Source organism: Equus caballus, chromosome 15 (genome assembly GCF_041296265.1).
Source record: "Equus caballus isolate H_3958 breed thoroughbred chromosome 15, TB-T2T, whole genome shotgun sequence".
NCBI lineage: Eukaryota > Metazoa > Chordata > Mammalia > Perissodactyla > Equidae > Equus > Equus caballus.
Window position 1 is genome coordinate 75,424,587 of NC_091698.1, and position 17,492 is coordinate 75,442,078.

General features: G+C 45.1%; 1 protein-coding gene and 1 long non-coding RNA gene across 2 annotated transcripts; one reads left to right on the forward strand and one right to left on the reverse strand.

The window, feature by feature from the left end:
- Nucleotides 1–1,968: 1,968 nt before the first annotated feature.
- Nucleotides 1,969–7,867, reverse strand: LOC138917884 (uncharacterized). The gene is made up of 2 exons (XR_011426479.1): nt 7,383–7,867; nt 1,969–3,408 (listed from the first exon to the last, which is right to left on the reverse strand). It is a non-coding gene; the product is annotated as an uncharacterized lncRNA (long non-coding RNA).
- A 143-nt stretch (nt 7,868–8,010) lies between these two features.
- CYP1B1 (cytochrome P450 family 1 subfamily B member 1) lies at nt 8,011–17,139 on the forward strand. Its single transcript, XM_001499765.6, has 3 exons — nt 8,011–9,135; nt 9,522–10,565; nt 13,369–17,139. Exons 2-3 carry the CDS (start codon nt 9,523–9,525, stop codon nt 13,955–13,957), a joined length of 1,632 nt encoding a protein of 543 aa, XP_001499815.2. The 5' UTR covers nt 8,011–9,135; nt 9,522; the 3' UTR covers nt 13,958–17,139.
- Nucleotides 17,140–17,492: the final 353 nt, after the last annotated feature.

A 17,492-nucleotide genomic window follows, 5' to 3' on the forward strand; every position in this document is an offset into this window, starting at 1 on the left:
TGCCAGGCACTGTTCTAAAAGCTTTACACGTATTCGCTCGTTTAGTCCACACCACGACTGTGAAATAGGGACTGGTATTATCTCCATTTCACCTAAGTGTGAACTGGACCCAGAGGATTCACTCTACAGCAACTGAAGTCACTCGACTCTGAGTGGTAGAACCAGATCCGGACCCTGGCTGGTTCTGCAGCGGTCCTACTAACCACTCAAAGCACTGCCTCAGAAAGACAAGGAGGAGGTGATTGGTGTCACCTCAGGCTTTCAGGTGTGTCACCTTGCAGGTGTGTCACCCTGGGAGCCATTACCCTGAACCAAGCAGACAATGTCTTTATTCCTCTGAGGTCCAAATTCTTGCACGACTCTGACTTTAGTGGACAGGAATAAAGACTTAGTAGTAGTAGTAGCAATAATAATAATAATAATAATAATGGCTAACTTTGATTGAGGGCTCACTCTGCCATCAACTACACTAACTGGTTTCCTCACAATGTCTCATTTAGTCCTTACAACTACTCCCTGAGGTTGTGATGTTATTATCCCTCTTGTATCAATGCGGGAACCTGGGCTCAGCAGAGTTACATAACATGACCAAGGGTACTGCTTAGGAATAAGAGAGCTGGGTTTCACATCCAAGAGGCCTGGCTTCACAAGCCAAACTCTTAATGATTGTGGTATGCTGGCTTTATTGCTTTTAATCTCCCGTGGAGGATTAGACAAGCCCAAAAGGCATTTGAGTCTGTGCCTAAGGGCCTGTAAAGAATTGTCATCATCTCAGAGGGGTTATTGAGGCGCTGAAGTCACTCTCTCACCTTGGTTTCTGTGATGTCTCCCACAGGGATGTGGAGATCCAGAATGTTCCCTCCTAACATCTTACTGGCTTTAGTCTGGGGATTTCCCTCATCTGTCAAGAAAGGAGACAATCTAAACACAAGGAAACATATTCTTTAAAGTGTGGAGTAAGGTCTGAAAGACAAGTAATATTTTTGTTTTGTTTGTTTTCTTTCTACATTTGCAAAGCTAAATCAAAGCACCGATTTGTTATAGAAGGAAAAGTATTTAGGCACATGCTACTTGGTACAAAACCCGCGGCTCATGAGAATACAAGCTGGTGTGTCTTTTTGGAAGACAATGAAGTGGTATCGAGATCCTTTAAAATGCATATCCCCTTGGTTCAAGCATCTTTACTGGGGAAACACTTGCAAATGTATAGAGAATTGCACAGAAGTGAAGTCACTGCAGTGAAGTCTGTAATAAGTTGGAAACAACACAAACGACCATCTGAGAGAAATATTAAATAAATTATGTTTAGTCATACTATGCAACAGCATGAGGTAGCTCTATACTTTCTGTTGAGGTCCCCAAGATAATTGTTAAGCTAAAAAGCCCCTCAGTACTGAACAGTAATTCTGCTATGATCTCATTTGTATTACAGATACATACATGTGTAATCAAATATACGCACGTACATAAATAGAAGGCACATGGTTCCCGTGATTATATCTGAGAAGGGGTGGGAGTGTGGGCTTTCCCATTTTTCTGCATATTCTTATATTCTGACTGAATCTTTTGCAACTAGTCAATTTATGTACTACATTGTGTATTTTAAGAATTTATATCTGCCCCAAACAGAAAAGTAATATATTATAATATATACATAAAATGCTGTGGATATATAATAATGTGGATAGATAATATAAACCACAGTCCAAAAATTTTTGGCCTAGGAGTAGTCCAGAGTAGACCAGTGGTTACTTGGCCACTTGACATGCTTTCCCCATATTGTTTTCCTCCTCCTGTTCAGGTCTCTGACCCTCAGGGCCAGCAGGAGTATCAACAAGGTCTCCATGGGCTGGAATACTGACCCAAAGCCCAAGAAGCATTTAATAAGAATTAACGTAAAATCTCATATTTAGTTTTTCTTCAGTCAGTTGCACAAGCGCAATTAAAGATGCAGAATGGTATCAAGTCTTACAATAAAAGATGAAGACTTTAGTTGATCACAAGCTTAGGATGGGTACAACAGTGAGATATGTTAAAACAGTCCAAAAACTTAGTTTGCATTAAAAGAAACACGGCATGGCTGATGGGAAGTAACTATGTCCCTCTGGGCCGGATAAGGTGTCACCTTAGGGGTATCAGTTTTAGGTACATATTTAGGCATATTGAAAAACTACATTGTTTAGAAGGCACAGATAAGCTGGATAAAGTTCTAGAACCAAGTTATTCAAAGAATGACTAAAGGAACCGGGGCATTTCTTAGTTGGTGGAAGGATGTCTCGGCATCAGCACAATAGCCATGTTCAAACATGCGAAGGACCGTTACACGAGATGGAAATTAGTCTTGGTTTATGACGCTCCCAAGGGTAGCTCTAAGTTCAGCAGAAGACAAGAACATTCACTCCAGATTCTTTCTTACTGTTCGGAAGAACCTCGTAACATCTAGAGCTTTCTAACCAGAGCAGTCCAACAACAAGAAAGGCCATAGCTGAGACATGAACACTTCATTGTAGAATGGAAAAATCCTGTTGGAGGTCAACGGTCAAAAAGCCAATATATAATTATCCAGTCCTCGTGTTGTCTTCTGAGAATGCGTAGGGGAGGAATAACCACTCAAGTTATTTAACTACCAATTACGTTCTCAAGCCCTGGATGTGACCATAGGTTTTGACCTCAATTTTTATCCCTTTGTGGAAAGAGAAGGACACCTGTGAGGGAATACAGATTTAACCCTAAAAACATAAAGGTTAATGGAGAAAAAGAAGACTGGAATCCAAATCCTCAGCCAGGAATCCATCCTAAATCTGGAAGGTCTACCAGTCCTTCCAGTCCTTCCCATGGCTGGATGCTGTGCTTTATCTGAATGCAAATGTACATTCTGTCTTTTTTTTTTTTGTACTTTACTTGTTGCTTTATGCATTTTCTTGGTAACCTCGTAAATATTTATTTTTAGGAAATGAAACGAAGAACAATATTCTTCATCTGCCTAAAGATTTTCTGAGCTTGATCAAAGAATTAGGAAAGTAAAGTTTTTCTCTGTTGACCAAAGTAGAGGACAGCAGCTCCCAGTTCCACTGTTAGAAAGGCGAGTCTCAGGAACCAGATGGGGTGGTAGTCAAAGCCCAGGGAACAAATGTGCAGAAGCAACCACAGACCTTGATGTCCCTTCCATTCCTATGGAATCTTCGCTGTGCTGGGTTAGTGAGAGCTTCACCCCACAAATATAGAGCAGGAGGGATCCACGTGTTGGCTGAGAGACTGGACTAAATGACTGATCACTGAGTTTCTTTTAGCCCCAGCGCTGGATTTTTTGCTCCTTTTTCTTTTCTTTGTTGTTCATCTTCCTGACTCCTTTTCTTGCTTTCTTCACTCTCACTTTTCTTTTCTGCTCTTCCCCTGTTCTTTAGTCTTCTGTGAGAGACAAAAGGTCAGCAGGGAAACGTACAGAGAAAGGGAGACAGAAGCGAGCAGAGATGGGGCAGCTTGAGAAGAGAATGGGGGTCTCTGAGGCAATGCAGGTGAGGGAGAAAAAGAATGAACCCAAGGAAATGGGGAGTGAAAGAGAATGGGAGAGAAGAAAGAAGGAGAAAGGAAGAGCGAGGGGAAGAAAAAAGGCAGAGAAGGATGGAAACTACAGGAAGTAGGAAGAAGCAACTAGAGAGCTGTGCCATGCTGCCCTTATGAAGCACCTCAGACTTAAGTGGATTCTCTCCTTAAAACAAGGACACGGTGAAACGAAGGGCAGGGTATTGTTTACATACATCCCTTCGATTTTCAGAAGGAATTGAAGGAGGCTTACAATAAAAGACACAGATCCAGTTAAACCAATCAAAAAGCAAGGAGAGCAAAGAAGGTAAAGGTTTTATCAGATCGGGATGAGGAGAAGTACTGCCATTGAGCACAGACTCCTCAGCCCCGAACTCTAGGAGCAACGGACCAGATGGAGGCCACTGAATGACACATCAATCCCAGGGGCTTTTCATGGTCCTTTCATATAAGAGACTACCAATAAAATCCAAGAGGACGATGTATGATCATAGTGTTAGGAAGATATTTCTTATGCACTTATTTTTTATTTTTAGTAACTTTTAATTTTGATATAATTTCAAACTAATAGACAAATTGCAAGAACATCACAAAGAACTCTCATTTACCCACATTTTCCAATTATGAACATTTTACCACGTTTGATTTATTATTTTCTTTTCTCTCTCTCTCTTTCCCTGTCTTTTTTCCTTGAAGCATTTGAGAGTAAGGTGCAGAGATTGAAAGTATTTTAATGGGACACTGGAACAATACAGTGTCATTCTGTGGCTTTCACTAACACCAGACTATATGGAAAGAGCTTGGGGCAATCAGGTTGGAAGCGGGCAGGGCTAAGAAACTTGTCTTAAGCTGCAACGATTTAGCAGGTGACTGTCTTTTTCTGAGATTTACTTAGGTTGATAAAATTAGCAAATTCTTCCAAAGCAGCTTCTACCTACACTTTACGTAAGATTGAGAAAACCTCAATTGTCCACATCAAATAATATGCACAGAAGGGGGGATGGCTTTGGTATGTAGTTCTCCAGGCCTCAACTGCCCCATCCAAGAAAGCTCAGGACCACGGCTGCTTAACACAAAGGTAGAGAATCTAGAGGATCATTGCTGGCGAGCATACTGCTTTGTTGACTCTAAAACACACTTTAAAAAAATTTTTTTAACAGCTCTGCAATCAGAATGTGTCTTACAATCAATAGCGTAAACACATTTGGCAGCCCCCCTGCCTTTATATTAGTATATAAGATAATGGTTCATCCTACAAATGATAGCTGCTTAGATTAGCTCTGTGGTTCTCAGCCTGTGTATTACCAGAGGGAAGAAAGCAAAAGCAAGTGAGGTTCGGCGCACAGTTTTGGTATTAACTCCTAAGAATTCTCTCAATTCCCAGCACATGACGTGCAATATCCTACAGTTCCTTTCTCCGCCATGCTCTTAGTAACCGTGGATACTTGCTGTGTCTCCTATTCCTCTTTCTCCTGCCTACAAACATGTGTCTGATTACTGATTCCTGCCCAACCCACTCATCAAGGACTTGCCAGATTGCTGTTTCTATTCCACTCTCCTCTCAGTGCATGTGTGTATGTGTGTTTGGAGGGCCTGGAAGAGCCCATAAAATAGGAATTAGGCTAGAGAGAAAGCCCATGAAGAAAACCAACTTCTAGCTTGATGATATAGGGCCGAGCTTTCTTGGCTCAGGCACAATGTATCTATCTCTTTTGCTGACTCAAACTAATAAACATAGGTCGGGGTTATCCTCCAACATGAAAGAGAGCTATAAACAGGGGTGGGATACATGTGGACTGACAGAGCTGTTATCTTTGGCTTCCTAGCATGATTCCTCCAGCCCCCGTCCCTCTTTTTCTGATAACAGACCTAGCCCACTGGCCACAGGGGTGGCCTGATGCTGGGCTGGCATGTCAGAGTCCTTCCAGGGGCCTGTATAATGACCTTGGAAGGGAGATGGTCTCTTTTTCTTGGGTGGTTAATTTGAGACTGCCTATAGCCAGCTTTCTCACCATGTGGAGCTTGCAGAACAAAGCCCAAGCAGAGACCAGCATAATAGAGACCAGGGAGAGCAACCCTAGGTCCTTCCATCCTGTAAGGTGCCACAGTTACCTTTCCCTGTACATGAGCTAGCGCATTCCTGTCCTGCTTAAACAAGCTGAAGCTGGATTTCTGTTCTTTGGAATCGATACAAGACAAGATATTTTAAACCTCTACTTTAAACTCTTTCTCTAGCTTAGCTATTCTTTTGAAAAGTTATTTGCACCAAACAGTTCGAGTTTGAGATTTGGTTGGGTGATTGGGCAAAAACCCCATATTCCGTGCCACTGACTGAAAGGAGATCCTGGGCCTTAGATACTGGCTTTGATGGAGAAGTTGTGATATTGAAAGAGCCTAGTGTGGATTCTCCCCAGAGGGAGGGCCCCACCTTGAGCTGGATCAGGGGTACCCACAGGCTGCTGCAGATTTACACTATGTCTTCATCAAGTACCAGACGCACCCTTCAACAGAGATCTATCTACACCACAAAGCCTGGGAGCACCTAAGGCCTGCAGATTCTGAAGACGATGTTACCACAGCAAGTCATTTTGGTCTGCCATGATGGATAAGGGCCTATTTTTCTGACAGCATTTGCCCAACTGGTTCCTCAGCTTGTTTAAGGCATGTTCTAGAACAGGAGCTGAGCCCAAGGCACATAGCTTGAAAGATATGCTTGAACTATTTGCTATGGCAGAAAGGCACGCATTTAGTTTACTTAAAAACTATATAGCATTATTCAGGAACTAAACAGGAGGTCTTAGGAACAGTCTTGTTTTGTACTTTTTAAGGTAGGAATTTACTTGGTTTCAAGGCAACCTCCATCCACTCTGATGCTGGTAGAGATACTGCTAAATTAAAGTCTAGTGAGAGACTGATGCATGCACAGTCTTGAACTATTAGGCAAGGGTCTTGCTAAAGCTGGACAACGTAAGGCTGTTACGAAACTCATTTCAAAGGATATGTAAGCCAATACAGTGCTGGGAAGCCAATGCTTATCCACCCAGGCACTCAAAAACTAACTTCATCCTGGATCTGAGTACTCCATCACAGTTTGTGAAATCATTTCCAGAGAACCTCTCAAAAGCTACTGAATGGAGACTTGTACAAAAACACATTTTTCTTATCAGGTCAGATATTTCATTGTTGGTTTCCATCCCTCAGGAAGTCAGACTCTTTTCAGACGCCCCTTTATTTTTCTTTAAAATCAAACCGGTTATTCCAAGGTCAGCTATGAGGCACAGTCCACAGGCCCTCCTTCATTCAAAACCAATTTAATTGCAAAAGGTGGGCATGCTATTTATTCTTTGCGATCCTCAGAATCCTTAATTCTATAAACAAAAACTATTTAAAAAAATTCTTCCATTTTTAAAAAAAGGCAAGCAGGAAAGAAGGCATTTGTGCCTATTATCTGGGGATTTCTTTTTGCATAAATTTGTAGGATAGATCTGGAGTGGGACTTCATGGGTTCAAATCCTAGCTTTACTTCTCGATAGCTGGTAAGAGGGAAGATGGGGAGGGTAGAAAACTACCCCGCTTTGCCCATGCAAGCATCTCAATCATTTCCTTGAAAGAAGAATCATTAAAGATTCTATTGTATGATTGTAATTGTATTATAGTGTGTGTGATCCTGGGTAAGTCACATAATCTCTCTGAACCCGTTTCTTCATCTATAAACAGGGAAAAAACAGAGATTCACAGGGCGGGTAAAGCTCAAAGCACAGGGTTGTCACATGGTAAACGTGCAGCTTTTATATTTACCCTTGATGACCCCGGAGGAGGCCCGGAGGTACAATTCCTACCTGCTTAACTACCATACAGCTCACCCTTCCCCTGGGCTTGCCCTTTCCCCAGTCTTGCGGAGAAGGCTTTTTCTCTCCAGGCTCTTGAAAATACCCTGTACCAGCCAGTAGGGAAGGGCGAAGCCAGCCGGGGAGACTACTGTTGGCCCGGCCCGGGCGTCTTCGGCTCCCCCTTGGAAGGAAGCGTCCCCATCTCGAGCGCCTTCGGTGGCGGCCCGGGCGGCGGCCTCGCTGGCCCTGGGGGTGCGGCCGTGCGTGCGCCGCGGAGGGTGGTGGCGGCCCGCACCCAGCCCTTGGCCGCCGCCCCCGCCGCCGCCTCGGCGTGTCAGGTGCCGTGAGAAGCGCCAAGGGATATGACTGGAGCCGACTTTCCAGAAGCCGCGCACGCAAGGCACAGCTCCGCACGCAAGGGGGAGGCGACAAGAGGAAACTTTTCAACCCGACAAAGTTCGCCGGCGCGCGGAGATTTGCCTCCTCCTCCTCCTCCCCGCCTCCTTCCCCCCAGGATGCTTCAGAGCGCGCTCCCTCCCCTCCGCTCCCCAGTGTTCGCCCCAGCTCGGCTCAGGGCCCCGCGCCAAGGGCCTCGGACTCGGCCAGCGCGGCCCGGCGCCCTCCAGTGGGCGGTGCCACCTGGAGGAGTTTCTACGCGGGAAACCTCGGGGCCAGCTGCGCCCCGCCAGTGAGGGCCTTTGTGTGCCAAGGACGGTCGGGGCCCCGGGGCGGGGGAGCGGCGGCTCTCAGGGATTCTTGATCTTGCTGCGCGAGGTGGCAGAACTTGGCTCGCCAAAGGGCGTCATCTGAGTGGCCGATTTGTTTGCACGAACGTTAAGATAAAATAATAAAATAAAGTACAATAGGGAGGCTGTAAGGCAAATCGCCAGGTCAAAGCGAACTTCTCTCGTTTCCAAACTGACAGGTTTCCTTTCCTGGCTCGGGCGCACAAGGATCGCGAGCGGTTTTCTCTTGGGGAACGAAGCTAGAGGCACCGAGAGGGAAGGGAGGCTCGGGGCACGGGGCGCGCTCCCACGGAGGGCGCCGCGGGATGGGCAGGTTCAGTCCCGAGCGCGCTTCTGGGGAAACGGCGCGGCCTCGATTGGAGGTGACTATGATAAAGAACGGTTTTGGGGCAAACGAAAAGCTCACGCTGCCGCTTCTGGTAAAGCCGCCAGCTCTTTGGCCGAGACCCTCTGGGCACGCCAGGGCCGCCTCGCGTGACAACCCGCGTGCCGCAAGCCGGGTGGGGGTCCGAGCGGCGTGGACTGTCGCCGCGCCCCGCCCCCCACTAGCCCCGCCCTGCCAGGTCCCGCTGCCTCCTCCCTCTACACAGACCTTAAAAACGGGATGGCGCGTTTTGACTCTCTGGAGTGACTGTCCAAACCGGCCACGCCTCTGCGATGCCAGCTGTCAGAGCCGCACGGGGGGCGTGAGAGCTGGAAACTGACTCCACTCATCGACCCCCCAATCTCAATCCCCACGCTGTGAGAAAAGCCCGACTTTGCCGAGGCCCCAGGTGTAGCGGGGCTAGCCAAAGGAGGCACCTTTCTCCGTCCCCATTCCATTCCAGCGCCCCTGGCTCTGACGACGCCTAGAGACTCCAGAGTGGGTGCTAAAGCTCCCAGCGCTTGCAGCAGGTGTCCAGGGCCGGCCTCCGACTGCCTGGAGACACACAGGTTGAGGTCTTGCCCTCCACAAAGCCCCAGCCCCTTCTTGGAGCCCGCCGTCCCGCGCCGCTGGAAACCGCGCCTCCTCGCAGGTCAGTCTGTCCGCGGAGCCACCTCTTGTGATAGGTTCTCAAAGATCGGGGGTGGAATGTGGTGCAGGGGCAGAGGTGATAAGCACTTAGAGAGAACTGAGCGCCACCGCTTCTCTGCCCACCGTGTTGTCCCCGAATTGCAGGAACCGTTACGCGACTGGTGGGGACGGGGAGGCTGGGTCCCTTCCTTTTTCCTTTGGGGAGTGGGTTTGGGATGGAAAAGGGTGTGTTCAGCTGCTTCTCCAGTGAGCCAGCCCTGACCTGACTTACGCACTACCTTCTCCGTACCCCAAAGCTCATGGTAGTCCGAGGCTGGGGGTAAGGGCGTGGAGCCTGGTCCTTTCTCTGCACACCTGAGTGTCACTCCTTCGCGCCTCTCTCTCCAGCATGGCCACTAGCCTCAGCCTGGACGATCCTCTACTGCCGATCTCGCTGTCCACCCAGCAGACCACGCTCCTGCTGTTCCTCTCGGCGCTAGCCGCCGTGCACGTGGGCCAGTGGCTGCTGAGGCAGCGGCGGCGACAGCCAGGGTGCGCGCCCCCCGGCCCCTTTGCGTGGCCGCTGATCGGAAATGCGGCGGCTATGGGCCCTGCGCCGCACCTCGCATTCGCGCGCCTGGCGCGACGCTACGGCGACGTCTTCCAGATCCGCCTGGGCAGCTGCCCAGTGGTGGTGCTGAACGGCGAGCGCGCCATCCGCCAGGCCCTGGTGCAGCAGGGCGCTGCCTTCGCCGACCGGCCGCCCTTCGCCTCTTTCCGCGTGGTGTCCGGCGGCCACAGCCTGGCTTTCAGCCAGTACTCTGAGCATTGGAAGGTGCATCGGCGCGCAGCGCACAGCACGATGCGAGCCTTCTCCACGCGCCAGCCGCGCAGCCGCCGCGTCCTCGAGGGCCACGTGCTAGGCGAGGCGCGCGAGTTGGTGGCGCTGCTGGTGCGCGGCAGCGCCGGCGGCGCCTTCCTCGACCCGGTGCCGCTGACCGTGGTGGCCGTGGCCAACGTTATGAGCGCCGTGTGCTTCGGCTGCCGCTACAACCACGACGACGCCGAGTTCCTCGAGCTGCTCAGCCACAACGAGAAGTTCGGGCGCACGGTGGGCGCGGGCAGCCTCGTGGACGTGCTGCCCTGGCTGCAGCTCTTCCCAAACCCGGTGCGCACTGCCTTCCGCGAATTCGAGCAGCTCAACCGCAACTTCAGCAACTTCGTCCTCAACAAGTTCCTGAGCCACCGTGAAAGCCTTCGGCCGGGGGCCGCCCCCCGAGACATGATGGACGCCTTCATCCTCTCCGCTGGAAAGGAGGCGGCTGAGGGCTCGGGCGACGGCGGCGCGCGGCTGGACATGGAGTACGTACCCGGCACTGTCACCGACATCTTCGGCGCCAGCCAGGACACTCTCTCCACTGCGCTGCAGTGGCTGCTCATCCTTTTCACCAGGTAACGCTTCCAGGAGGCGGGGGTCGGGCCTTCCTTTCCTCTTCTGTGAAAGGCGGAGTGGGACTAGAATATGCTTAGGTCGCAACCAGCTACCTAAGTTTGGGTTTTGGGTTTCGCCCCAGGTCCCCACCTCTCAAATCTGAGATCGCGTCCCGAAAGCGCACCTCAGGAAGGCACTGTGTTCACGCACATCCACCCAGCGGTGCCCCTACCGGTCCGCATCTCTGATCTTGTCGCTGCCTCTCCGAGTGGGGACAAATTTCTGAGAAAGCTCTTGGAAAAACAAGATTTTTTAGGTGCCGGCACATTGGCCCTCATCTCTTCCTCCCTGGCACAGCCGAAGCAAAATTGGAAGGGTCCTGAAAGAAAGGGTAACGCAGTAAATATGTTAAAGAAACACAGCAGCCTAATCGGCTCGGCGCGCATGGGAGGCCGCCCAGCCCTGGCGCTAAAAGCCTGCGGTGCGCCCGGGCTTTGTTCCCTGGCAAAGGCAGCGCGCGGAGGCCGGCCCGGAGGCCAGAGGGTCTGGCCCAGCGGACAGCTAACCGGCGAGGAAGCTTTAGGAAAGCAGCCAGAAACCAGCGGGTTGTGCTAGATTTATGAAACGGCCGCACTAGGAGTCTGACAAGTGTTAGGGTAAAAAAGCAGGGAAGCAATCTCTTTTACCGAGGGCAGAGCAGCATCTAGAAAGGCAAACAGGGTATCCGGGAGGCGCCGCGGACCTCTCTGGCCCCTGGGCCTGGCTCGGTTGGTTAGCTGGTCCCTAGTGCCCACCTTGATTAAGATCGCGGACCTCTGCGAAGCTCTGTGCAGGAATCAAGCAGGTTCCCGGTCTCGAGTGTTGCCAGATTTAGCAAGTAAAAAATAAATTTTATGCAGTACGTACTTATACTAAAAGGTTAGCCATTTTTCATCTGAAGTTTAGGTTTAACTGGGTGGCCTGTATTTTATCTGGCAACCATACGCCAGGGGCCAATGTCTTGCTCCAGGCAAATCCTCATTGCCTTGGGAGGCCAGAAATCCTGGTTGTGTCATTTCTTGGCGCACAAGTAAGGGGCAGATGCTGAATTTAATGGCGCCCCAGAAATTGGAAGGCAAAGATAGCTTCTTTTCTTACTAGAATCCACTGCAATCTGTATTTCCTTAGATACTGTACAACTACTTTCACAAATAAATTTTTTCGTATATTTAAAATCGCTTTTCCGTGTTAAGAGGATAGACACACGAATGAGGGAGGGGCAGATATGGAATAAAGAGACGTCAGTAATAGGGCAGGAAGACTTCCCAAAACGGAATCAATAGGTCCTTTGCATCCCCAGATAAGCATGTTATCTTTTGAAACAGGCTTTCGTTCTTTTTCATTAGAAACTGAATCGGGCAGTAAAAGAAAATAAAACAATTTTGGATCACTTTCGACTCAATATGGCTGATAATTACGTTTTTCTTCTTTTTAGTGAAAAGACACCATGACGGGTTGGCAAATTATACTACCTATTTTTGTATACAAGTTTTATGGAAATAGAACCATGCCAGTTCATTGTCTGTGGCTGGTTTCACACCACAGCACAAGGCAGAGTTGAATAGTTGCGACAGAGAGGGTTGAGTTTGGTCTACAAAGCCTAAAATATTTACTATCTGGCCCTTTATGCAAAACTTTGCAGACCCCTGAGATACGGTGATAATGAAGCAATTTATAAATCACCCACACTTTCATCGCATACGTGCTTACATTTTTTTCAGAGTTGCAATAATTATTTACATTTTTTCCACTTCTGACATTTCCACTTATCATAATGGACATTTTCCCATTTTTAAACTTTATTTGAGTGATTTTTGATAGCTACATATTTTGCCGTAATAACATATTGCTATATATAATTATTTCTTGAGCTTTACGATTGCATTTTTTAACATTTTCAGCTGTTGTTGTGGTTAGATATTTTTCTACCTGTTATTTCCTGAAAATACATTTCTAGGCATGGGTTTAAAAAGAGTGGGGAGAGGTTACCCTTAGGGATCTTTCTTCGTACTAAGATTTTGTTTTCCAAAAGGATTGCACTACATAGTGTATATCACCAACACCAAATAAGTATTATAATTTGTGCCATAATCTCATGAACATTGGGAATTTGCTTAAATTTAGAAGATATGTAGCTTTATCTATCAGGACCAATTATCTCTGTATAAAATGAGAACAGTATGTCTGCTGGAATCGTCTAGGGAGATGAGGGCAAAAAGGATCCACTTTCACGGCTGCATTTTAACTTTTGCCGACCCAGGGTGCTTTTGCCTTGGTGGACTCTCTTGTTCCTTAAAATATTTTCAAATTTATATTTTATGACTACATTGGTATAAAGATAAATACATTAAAATTATATATTAAAACATTTCCTTGACCTAAAAGATCATTTTTTCCTTCTGATTTCAAAAGAAATGAAAATATTTTCATGGGCCCCTGAAAAGTGTTGTGGGTCCCAGGCACTGTGCCTGCTGTCCCTAACGGAGAAGTCGGCCTCGTTTATTATCGTGCTTTTCCAGACTGAAAATTTCGATTCTTTTTGACTTAGGAAAGAAAGCATTAGCCATGTGAGGCTTATTATGGGAAATTTAACTATTAATTCATCCATCCTGTAATTTAGTGAGAAACTGGGAAACTGCTCTGGATGGTTTTTTTGCCCTGATGTGTTAATTCAGTCACTGATTCAGATAAAGAAAGTGGAATTAAATTGTAATGTGCTTTCTGGATGAAAGGAGAATTAGTTTTCCTCACTTATTTTCTCCCTCTGTATTAAAAATCAAACAGGTATCCTGAAGTGCAGGCTCGGGTCCAGGCAGAATTGGATCAGGTCGTGGGTAGGGACCGTCTCCCCTGCCTGGATGACCAGCCCAAGCTGCCCTATGTCATGGCCTTTCTCTATGAAGCCATGCGCTTCTCCAGCTTTGTGCCCGTCACCATTCCTCACGCCACCACTGCCAACGCCTCTGTCTTGGGCTACCACATTCCCAAGGACACGGTGGTTTTTGTTAATCAGTGGTCTGTGAATCATGACCCAGTGAAGTGGCCTAACCCCGAAGACTTCGATCCAGCCCGCTTCTTGGACAAGGACGGCTCCATCAACAGGGACCTGGCCAGCAGCGTGATGATTTTTTCAGTGGGCAAACGGCGGTGCATCGGGGAGGAGCTTTCCAAGATGCAGCTGTTTCTCTTCATCTCCATCCTGGCTCACGAGTGCAATATCAAGGCCAATCCAGACGAGCTCTCGAAAATGGATTTTCATTATGGCCTGACCATTAAACCCAAGTCATTTAAAATCAATGTCACCCTCAGGGAGTCCATGGAGCTCCTTGATAGTGCTGTCCAAAAGTTACAGGCCGAGGAAGACAGCCAGTGAGAAGCCAGAAGCAAGCTGAAATTTTAGAACTACTCAACTTTTGAGGGATGGGGAGTAAAATTTTCTAGCTCCTCTGTGCCACTTTCTCAGTTAGCCTCTAATGTAAGCATAAACCAACTGTAGACGACATGCCTAGGCAGGGGCTCCGGGAGGATTTTTGGAGTCAAAGAGTAAAGCGCCCAAAGAATTTTTATACATATGTGAAATGCTGGTAATAATAATTTCTTGAGGGAGCATTCTTTGGAATTAAAACACACATGTGCACACGCATAAAACTACCTAATGAAGAGGTATTTCAGGAATTGTGCTTTCGTGGGTGGGATCCCAGATTGATGTTCCGTGTGCTGAAATCTCCATAGAAAACTGTATTAAGCAAATGCTCCGAATATATTGTTGAATCTGAAAAGGCAGGTAATTTCAGTGTAAGACATATGATTGAGGGTGATAAGGGAAAAGGTGAAGACCAGAAATTCCCTTCTCACCTTTCCAGTAAAATCGCTTAGTTAGGCTCTAGTATCTGTGGGTGGATTTATCGTTTTGCCTGCTGATGTGCTTTCTCTCACATCTTTGGATGAGTTATAAAATCATTTGCTCAAATAGAAATTAACAGTAGTTAATGTAGTGATTATAGTGGGTTTCAGTGATTTATCAAGAATTTTAAAGTATAAGTTGTTAAATTATAAAAAATTCCAAGCTGAAGTCATATCTATCTTAGTTGCCAAAGTACAGAATTTCAGTTATGAGGGAAAAAAAAAGGATTTACCAGTCCAGCTGAGCTTTAAACGATGTGATTATAATGCACTGATTTCAGTAAGTCTCATAGGTTAAAATAAAAGTCAACAAATAGTATTCAATATGTATACACATATATTTACTCAGAAGCAATATGTATTAGCTACTTTATTGTTAAATAGTATTAATTATTTGGGTCAAGGAGAGGATGAATAATGTATGTCTTTCATAATGTCATAGCAAATCTAAAAGTACAACCAATTCAACCAGTTTTGGCTCAAATACATGAAACAAGCTTGATTAAATCAACTCCCTGTTTTTTGACATCATGGAAACCAAGTTGAAGCAGAGTCTCCTCTCTCGTCCAGAGCTTGAATGAGAACTGAAAAAAATCTCAAAATTGGATCTATGAGATATCTTCCTTATTACTTTACAATATATTTGTTAAAATGATATTCATAATATAGAATCTCTTTTTGACATTGTTCTAGTTAATATATTAAAATTCCAAACTCTTGCCATGCTTAAATTTTAATTTTAAAGCCATTTTGATTATTGAGTTCTGACTGAAGTTAGAGGAAATCTGGCCGTTATCCTATGGAAGGCAGAGAAATTTAACCTGAGAGTGAAAAATGCAATTAATTATCTGGATGTTCTCTTTATTAGGCAACAAGGGGGGAAATTCCCATTATAACTGACCTAGTTTCTCTTTTAAGTGATTTTTTTAAAGTAGCATGAATGTCTGTGTTTTGGGAAGTCAGAGTTAGAAGACAGTCTTGGGCGGCTGTTTTGAAGATGGCATTGTGTTCCACTGGAGCTGATCAGACCCGTTGTGCTATTTGAGATGGCCAGCCGACTGAGCAGTCACTTTGGTAACCTACAAACATAAAGCTTGAACAAAATGTATACATTCAGTTTATGTAAATCACCTGACAACCTTTAAAAAAGCAATGGAAGATTACGAAAGAACAAAGTGAAGTTTGAAGTTTGTACTTTCATTGTGTGTAAACAACCCAAAGAAGCTGTACGGTGTCCTAAAAGCTGACTCCTTGTTACATTTTATGAAGCTTTTTGGGATCTTTTTATCAAAGTTACAAAGGAAGGAGTGTATGATGGTTGTGTGGGGGTGGTAACAGAAAAGAGTGAAAAAATGAAAAGGAAGAAAGATGGGTAAATATCTCCCCACTCATTCCAAATTAATTCATTTGAAGCACAAAATTTGAAGCATGAACAGTTAGAAAAATGATGTTTCATGTGACAATGTCAAATCCCAAATAGACTTTTTTTTAATCTACAACATAGAGATCTATTTTGTAATTTGGGACTTTTTATTAATAACATTTTGACGTAATTTTAGTTAATAAAATCTCATAGCTGTACCTCCTGAAGATGAAAAACTGTTTGTGCCAGTATTTTTAAGGCACTAAAGTCGACTATAGAAATCACGCTTACCCAATACATTTAAATGTTTTTGGCACCTGTATTGCCCTGCCCCCAGCAGCGTGGAAACCGTGACTTTGGGCTGCCGTAGCCCGCTTACTCTGCTTCAGAGCTGTGCAGCAGTAAAAGCAATCATGTCCCAATCTGGATGCCTCATTAAATCAACCAGGACCAGATGTGCTATAATCTGTGTCGGGCTGTGTAGGCTCAGTTCATCCGGCACTTTCAGCTGTGGGAGAAAGCTGTGCTCACAGAGGCGAGAGTAAGCTAGGCGCTTGGAGCTTACGTGGCTTATTTCATACGTTTATAACCTAATTAAAGGAAGGAAAGCAAAATCAAAGCAAACAAAAATAACCGAATTTGGGGGCTACAGTAATCAGATTACTGGCTTAATCAGAAAACCTCATTTTACTTCTACCAGAGAAAGAATGTATTTGAGGTTACCCTTAAAGTCAGAACATCTATTCTACGTTACTGCAATAGCTAAGGTATATTGTTTATGAAATGCTTCACTTACATATTAAAGCTTGACTTTGTAAGAAAATTGCTTTTTTCCAAAACAAAAAGATTTCTCAGGTTTGTTTTGTGGCTTATCAAAAAGCTTTCATGTCTCAGAACTTAGCCTTTACCTGTGAAATGTTATTACAGCCTTAATATTCTCATAATAGATCTATATTAGATCAAATAGTTGCATAGCACTATATATTAATTTGTATATTTTTAGCTATGACACAACTGTGTGATAAGAAGATACACTTTAGTAGATGTTTGTAATTCAAGGATAACTTCTTATTTAACCTTTTCTTATTTTTATATTTTATCATGCATGCTTTTAATACGTACAGAGCAACTATAATACATAGTTGTAACTGAAATAGATTTTGAGGACACAGCATTAATATGTAGCTTTTACTATTTGTTATACCAGATTAAAAACATTCTGTATCTCTAATCACCTATAATAAAAGGACACCATTACCAAAATAATAAAAATCACTTTCATAATCTTATTATGAAGTTTTACTTTTTGTTGTAGCAAATATAGTCTAATGCATCAATTCATTTCAACTACTATTTATAAGTGCTTAAATTAAAATGTTGCATGGTAAACATTTTATTTGGGCATTGTACATTTTAGGATTTTAGGTAGCTTGCTTTATTGTTTTGTTTTTTCAATAACCTTTCAGTATCCAGTTTCCTACCAAATTTCTGATCTCTGTATTTTTGAATTTATAAGAACCAACATGGAAGTTAAATTTCAGTGGCAAACAATCTAACAAAGTGGGAATCGATTTGTAATTTTCTTTTAATTTGTAATTGTGAAAAATTGAATAGATCGAGACTTTAAGACTCTGAACTTATA